General features: G+C 41.6%; 1 protein-coding gene across 1 annotated transcript; it reads left to right on the forward strand.

Annotated features, from left to right (window-relative positions):
- Nucleotides 1-507: 507 nt before the first annotated feature.
- On the forward strand, nucleotides 508-7,380 carry MRPS23 (mitochondrial ribosomal protein S23). The gene is made up of 5 exons (XM_007949639.1): nucleotides 508-551; nucleotides 1,068-1,238; nucleotides 6,321-6,398; nucleotides 6,614-6,740; nucleotides 7,237-7,380. Exons 1-5 carry the CDS (start codon nucleotides 508-510, stop codon nucleotides 7,378-7,380), a joined length of 564 nt encoding a protein of 187 aa, XP_007947830.1.
- Nucleotides 7,381-8,080: the final 700 nt, after the last annotated feature.

Here is an 8,080-nt window from a genome sequence, read left to right on the forward strand (position 1 = left end):
TCCCTGGGCCTCAGTTTCCTTCTGCGTAGAGTCTGTGACCAAAATTAGGCTCAACCTGGGCCTAGAGTTGGTGCCCTCAAATCTCTACCTTAATATGGCCTGTTTGGTTCCTTCAGGCCGGCAGGCTGCACTGCACCTCGGTCTCCCTCATAATCTTTCTCTCGCACCGTCCCCGTTTTTCAAGAGGCGCTGTCTCAATAAAGCAGTAAAGGTTGAAGCAGCCACTATAATTAATCCCTCTCTTAGATCGGTCATCTATTACTCTTGTCCGGTTTTGGCTCATTCCCTCTCTTTCGGCTCTGCGATCGAGTGTTCCTGCCTGAACCTGGCAAGTAGCCCAGTAGCGCGCCAGTTCGGCCCATCCCCTGCTTCTTCCTGGCTCCCCTCTCCCCTTGAAGGTTATGGTGTAAGTGTAGCAATCATCTGCTCGGCCAGCAACTTATGCCCCCTTTACCTGTCGTTTCCTGTTCCGGTAGCGGCTAGTCGGGTTCAGTCCAGGTGCCGGTCATGGCTGGGAGCCGGCTGGAAACCGTGGGGAGCATCTTCTCGCGGTGAGTGCAGGAAGCGTAGAGTTCTTAGCATGTCACGCTTTTCCTTGGGTGGGTCTGAGCAGGGTGAGGCATTCTCCAAGGTGCGGGTGTAAGAACTGGGAGAGGCCCTCTCTCGTGCTCTCTCCTGGCTCTGAATAATTGTGCTTGACGACGGAGGTCTTCCCTTAAATTTCTTATTGGTTACAGTAAAAATTGCACCCCTTCCCCAGCTGCAGGCTTCCGGGAAGAAAACTGGAAGAGGCGATGGGCCCGGCTAGACCGTCCTTGCATTTTCCTGACGGAATGGGAGGGTGGGGTGAAGGCGGGACGCACATGGAGGAGACGAAACTTAACTGTGGGGCATTGTTAGGTTGGCTTGGTATGTGGAAATGTCTTTCCTGTGGGTGGGGAACACACCTACTTCGCGCTCCTTCCTGTCGTATGTTACGGCCTGGGAGATCCTTCTGAAGTTTCAGACTGATCCAAGGCCTTTGGCAAGCCATTGTAACTGACCTTCGTTCTTTCCTTTTCCTTAAGGACTCGGGACCTTATTCGGGCTGGGGTGTTGAAGAAGAAGCCTCTCTGGTTTGACGTATATAACGCCTTCCCCCCGCTGAGGGAGCCAGTCTTCCAAAGGCCCCGCTTACGATACGGCAAAGCCAAAGCCAACATCCAGGACATCTTCTACCACGAGGACCGGATTAGAGCGTGAGTGTCTGTGCAGCCCATGAGGTGGACAGGAGGAGGCAGCTGAATTTCAGAAGGAAAGGTTTAGTTAGCACTCTGGTAACTTCAATAAGGAGTTGAGTCAGGGGCTTGTTGGATGGAGAAGATCTTACATGTGGCTCCCAACCCATGATGAGAGAAGTTCTGAGAAGAAGAACCTGAAGCCCTGGGACTGACAGAGGTTGTTGCAATTATAGCTGCCAGTATTTGAGCACTTGCTCTGTGCCTGCTATTGTGCCAAGCCCTTTACAAACATTAATCGCATTTACGTGTTAATCCTGCAGGGTAGGTAGCTTTGCTTCCAGGGGGTTGTGAGGCTCAGGGAGGTTAACTAACTTAGAGTGGCTGCACAGGAGGGTGGCAGACCTCGGGTCACATCTCTGGCTCCAGGCTCATGCTGGTCCATGTGGACTGCCTTGTCTGGGAGGAGCTAGGAACATGAGCTATGGAGCCATTAGTTGGGATCTTTGATGCCACTTCAGACATCAGGCTTACAAGTCGAAGGGATTTAAAAATCATCTTCATTATTTGAGGGGAAGTACTCGGTTTTTAAAATTTCTGTAGCATGTGTGATTTAGCGTGTATTTTCTCTTTTATTATAAACTAAGACATTATAATTGTAGGAAATTTAGAAACAAAGGAAAAGCAGAAAGAAGAAAGCACAAGTCACACATAATAGTTTGAAGTCAGGCTCTGCTGCTTATCAGCTGTGTGATGTTGGGCAAATTACCCCTGTAAACTTCAGTTTTCACACAGTAAAATACAGCAATGATAGTACTTCATGGTGCTAAAGGTGTCTAGTGCCTGGCACAAAGTAAGCCATCAGTAAATGTTAACCATTATTTCTGTGGTAAGCACTACCACGAACCAGGCACAATCATATTCATTCCTGTAACTTCATTGCCTAGTCTAATGTTTAGCATGAAAGTTGCTCATTTTCTCTTCAGTGAAGAAGTTGATGAATTAATGAATGGATGAACCATAAGGATAGTAGAGGGAGGAATAAGAGAAAATTAACAGCCAGGATGAGGCTGTTTGGAGAATGACCATCAGAGTTTTGTTTTTTTTTTAATCTTTTTTTTTTTGTGGTTGTTGTCGAGAATATCCACAGCAAAACATACACCAGTTTGACTATTTCTCTGTGTATAATTCAGTGATGTTGAGTACATTCTTCAAGTTGTGCAACCGTTCTTACCCTCCTTTTCTGAGTTGTTCCTCCTCCATTAACATAAATTCACTGCCCCCTGAGGTTCCTATCTAATCTTTTGATTAGATAGCCCTCAGAGTTTTGTTAGTTCCTTCAAACAGCTTCTGGAACATTGGATTGGAAACCACTTCTGTGGGCCTATTTAGCCTCCCTTTCCACATCTCTGAGGAGCTCTGGTGGTATAGTGCCTAAGGCATTTGACTGCTAACCAGAAGGTTGGCGGTTCAAACCCACCAGGCACTCTGCGTAAGGAAGACTGGGCAATCTGCTTCCATAAAGATTTACCTCCTCGGAAACCCAGAGGGCGTTGCTAATGAGTTGGAATTGACTTGATGGCAGTGAGTTTAGTTTGGTTTGTTTTTTTCCACATCTCTATGGCTCCAAGTATCTGGGTTCCAAGTAGGTGGTAAATCACTCACTCAGCATTTACTGAAAAAGCCTTTATCCTCAAATACTGATGCCACTTATTTTTTAGTGCATGAAATTTATATAGTTCCTTTTCTCATAAGTGTTAAGACCGGAGATTGTGTCTAATTGAAGTTAGTGTACATTGCTCATTCTTTTAATTTTTTAATTAGGGTGGGGGAGAAAGATGAGAGGAGTAAAGAGAAAGAAGAGCAGGTGAGCCTTTGAGGAGCACCTACAGTAAGGTGCCTAAGGAGAAAGGCAGGCTTGCAGAAAGACAAGTAGGCAGAGAAGACAAGGAAGGAGACAAGGTGTAGTGGTTCAGGTTAAGGAATGGGCTTTAGGAGAGGAAAATGATTAATAGTGTCAAATGCTGAGCAATCCAGGACCATAAGCATTAAGGAAAGGGTTAAAGTTTGACTAGAAAGGGGCAGACAAAAATAAATAAATAAAGCCACTGCCATCAAGGTGATTTTGGCTCATAGTAACCCTGTAGCAGAGTAGAACTGCCCCATTGTGTTTCCAAGATGGTAAACATTTACAGAAGCAAACTGCCTCACCTTTCTCCCGTGGAACAGCTGGTGGGTTTGAACTGTCGACCTTTTGGGTAGTTGCTGAATGCTTTAATCACTGTGCCACCAGAGCTCCTGGCATGGGGCAAATGATGTTCAGAATTGCTGTTTGAATAGAAATGTGTAGGAACAGAAAGATTGCCAGGACTAAGGAGAGAGAAAGGTGCCCTGGTGGTGCGTTGGCTGCTTACCTAAGGGTCAGGTGTTTAAACTACTAACTGTTCTGTGGGAGAAAGGTGTTGCAGTCTGATTTTGCAAAGATTGTGACCTTGGAAACGCTATAGGGCAGTTCTACTCTGTCCTACAGAGTTGCTATGAGTTGGAATTGACTCAGCAGTGATGGGTGTAAGGAGAGAGTGGGTGGGTAGGAAATTGAGGCTCTCTGCACAGACCCGCTCATTCTAGAAATTTGGCAGCAAAGAAAAGAGAAGAGATCCTAACTAGCTAGAAGGGGGAAGGCAGCGTATAATATTTTTTTTTCCTTCTTTCAACAAAGGGGAAACCTGGGTGTGTTCAAAGGGTGTTATTTGAGGAAAATTCAGTGTATTAGTAAGGGTTTTTTCCCTCCAAACTTGTTATGTATATTCGTAGCTTTAAGTTGTTTAGTGATATCCCTTTTTCTTTTTTTTTTTTTAAATAACACCTTATTGTGATTTAGGTGAAATTTTACAGAGCAACATAATTTCCCATTCAGTAATTTATACCCAGCTTGTTTTGTGACATTGGTTGTGTTCGCCTCAAGCATATCCCTTATTCTTGCTGCTGTTCCTTGCTGTAAGAAAGTGGGTTTTTATAAAAATCTTTACATTCTCTGTTGAGGTCCAGACATCTGTTCTTTGAGGAATCTTTTTCTTCACAACACTCCTTTGAGGTAGGAGAAGATAATACGTTTTTGCTCTACTTAGAAAGTTTCAGAGGAGGCCTTGAGATCTCTGAGGCATTAAATGCTTTTTCACCACTATCTACTTCCTCTGCTTGTACTTGGTCAGTATGCTTTTGAGGTTTACTTACACATTAAAGCCATTTGTGCTTCTACTATGAGGTTTACAGTGCAATTGGATGATAGGTTATTGAATGGGATATTTTATTGCTGCTGCTGTCTGGTTGAATATTACTATTGGTACGTTGACCCACTTGCCATTGAGTTGATTCCAACTCATAGCGACCTTATAGGACAGGGTAGAACTGCCCCAGAGGGTTTCCGAGGCTGTAATCTTTAAGAAAGCGGACTGCCTCATCTATTGCCTGTGGAGTGGCCGGTGGGTGGGTTCACCCCAACCTTTTGGTTAGTAACCTGTGCCACCAGGGCTCTCTATTGGTACTGTTGTTGTTGCTATGTGCCATTGAATCAGCCCTGACTCATAGCGACCCCTAATGCCAAAATAATAACATCTTGTATTTGTTTAGTTCTTTGAACCTTTATCTTAGTGGCTTTTTTCCTCCCTTTTTTTGTAGGAGAGGGATTGTTTTTGATATTTTAAAGAATTTCTATAAAAATAAATTCCAGATGGATCAAAACTGAAATGTAAAAAATGAAATTATAAAAGGACTAGGAGAAAACATGGGAGAATTTGAAAAATAATCTGAGAGATAAAGGCTTTTCTAAACATGACGTAAAACCTAAAAGCCATAAGAAAAAAAATAAAATTTGCAATATGGAAAAGTACTGTAAACAAAATGAAAAGACAGCCAACAGAATGGAAAACTAATTTACTCTGTAAACTTTCACTTTAATCACAGTAAAACTTAAAAAAGAAGATAACAGCCAACAAACTGGGAAAAACTTTTGTAACATGTATGTTAAAGAGCAAATTTCCTATTTATACTGCTATAAAATTTGCTTGTAAATCAGTAGGAAAAACGTGACCAAATAGAAAAATGGATGAAAAGCGTGAATATTCAGATGTTCACAGAAAAGGAAATTCAGTTTGCTTCTGAACAAGAAAAGATGTTCAACTTCTTGTAAAATAAAAATACATATTAAAACTACAATGAGTTATTTTTCATCTGTCAAATTGACAAAGATCAAAAATGCTGGAAAATACAACATTAGTGAGTATGGGGAAGTAGACACTCGCATACTTTACTGGCTTGAGTGTAAATTAATACAACTGCTTTGGAAAGCAGTCTGGCCATTAGAAAGGCAAATTACAAATGTACATACCTTTTGAGGCAATGAAACCACTTTTAGCAATTTATTCCACAGACTTATTTGCATAGTTGCACTAAAAAGTATAGACAAGGACACTTGTTACAGCATGGTCTAGAGTAGCAAAGGGCCGGAGACAATCTCTGCACTGATTTCAAATGTTAAGTAAAAAGGCAAGATGTGGAACAGTACAGAATACTATCTGTGGCTGAGGACAGAATGATATATGCATATATGCTTATGTCCAAAAAAACCTGACTGTCATCAAGTTGATTCCAACACAGCAACCCCCGTTGGGTTTCCAAGGCTATAAATCTTCACGGAAGCAGACTGCCTCATCTTTCTTCTGTGGAGCAGCTGCTGCGTTTGAACTGTCGACCTCTGGTTAGCAGCCAAATGCCTTAACCACTACATCACCAAAAATGCTTACATATTACTAGAATATTTCTGGATGGATACACAGACTGGTTAGTGTTTGCTTCTTGGGAGGGAAACTGAGGGGTTGGGATATAGAGGTAGGAGAGAGTCTTACTTTTGGCTGGACACCCTTTTGTACTATTTGATGCATTTACTCTGTGCACACATTACTTATTAAAAGAAAAACTGTCAGGCTTAGGATGTATGGGTCATGCTATACTTAACTCCTCAGGGCCAAACAATGTTTTCTTACATTCAGTTCTTGGCCATGATATATAATTGGAGATTTATATTGTGGTGTTTGCATTTTCTAGGAAGTTTTATTCAGCCTATGGATCTGGTCAAAAAGCTTTTGATCTGTTCAATCCAAACTTTAAATCTACTTGTCAACGGTAAGTGATTTTACAAATCCTGGGTTACTTTTTCTTTTTAAAGAATTTACCAGTTTGAGGAGTTGTGTTGAAATCCACTTGTGAGTTGGAATCGACTCTGTGGCACACAACAGTAATACAGGAAGATCTGTTAAGGGAAAGTTTATAATGGTGTAATAGCATTACTTGACAACTCAAAATACACAGAACTAAGATGTGACTGCTTGGAGTTCCAGGTTTGTGGAGAAGTACATTGAGTTTCAGAAACTCGGAGAGACGGACGAAGAGAAGTTATTTGTGGAAACAGGGAAGGCTTTATTGGCAGAAGGTGTCATTTTAAGACGACTAGGAGAAGCAAGGACCGTGAGTATTATTAAAATTGTTATGAGGATTAGTTGCCCGTTTGTCAGATGTTAAAGGAAGGCTTGGCTTTCCTTCCCCACCTTTGGCTCATGTTCTTAAACTCCAGATCAAATCCTGTTAGATTGAATAGACTGGAATTTTGTGGACCGGATGGCTACTTGGAACAAGTGACTATTATTTGATGTTGTTATGTGCCATCGAGTCAGTTCTGACTCGGCAGTGACCTTATGTACAACAGAACGAAACACTGTCCCTTCCCATGCCATCCTCACAAGTGTTGCTATACTTGAGCCCGTGGTGAGTGTCATCAGGGCTTTTGAAGTTGTGGTTCTACAGAGATTATTGCATTTTATTATTATTCTGTTGTGGTTATAATAGAAGTTGACCTGAGATATTAAAGTTAAATTTTTAACCCAGTGACCGAATGTGCATAGTCACGTGATTGAAAATGGTAACCTTTGTGTGTTGTACTTGTATCTGTTCTTTTAAACAACAGGAAGGCGGTCATGTTTCCTGGAGATCTGAACACACAACCCTCAAGCCCCAGACTATGTTGGAAGAAAACCAGCCTCAGAAGGTTCCACAGGAGCAGCGTTTGGAAGCGTCTGAAGAGCAGTTGAAAGGTCTCTCTCCTCCCTGAAGGACTTGTATACCATGTATACTGACACCCAAACTGTATTCATTAGATGAGTGCTGAACTATTTTTAACAGCTGAACTGTGTAAATATTTCTTAATCTCTAAGGCATTATGTTTGCCTTCTCTTAGTTCCTGTTTTTGGCTTGTCATAAAGCTCAGTCTTACGGTTTGAAAAAAGCAGTTTTGTGAAATTTTATGTTAGGATACTATTAAATAAAGAATTCCCTAGCTGCTTATAGAGTAAATTGTCTTTGACATTATAAATAACATGAAAAACTTTTATAAATAATGTTTGAGTGGGACTCATTCTGAGTAGGTTTGCTTGGATATTTATGTTAGCGTGTGGGCTGGCTATATTTGATTCTCTGCTGTGTTTCTTACTCTAGATCCATCAGACGTTTACTTGCACATATGTCTGGTTCCTTAGCCAACCATTTTTCTCTGCAGATAATTTTTGTACTTTTTCTATAGAACTATTGACCTTAAACTTGAGAGGCCAAGCTGGCTTGTGGTTGGTAGTAAGAATAGGGACCTATCATTGATGATGGACAAAGGCTAAAACTACAACTTCAATCTCACGGATTCATTTTGCTGGAGACAGTTTAACCCAGGCCCACACATAATAGGCTGTTGAGCAAATATTTCAGGCCTATATATAGTTAGTAGGCTGTTGAGCAAATATTTGTTGAACGAATGAATGAAG

The sequence above is a fragment of the Orycteropus afer genome, unplaced genomic scaffold (assembly GCF_000298275.1).
Source record: "Orycteropus afer afer isolate SDZICR_OR568_19922 unplaced genomic scaffold, OryAfe1.0 scaffold00249, whole genome shotgun sequence".
NCBI lineage: Eukaryota > Metazoa > Chordata > Mammalia > Tubulidentata > Orycteropodidae > Orycteropus > Orycteropus afer.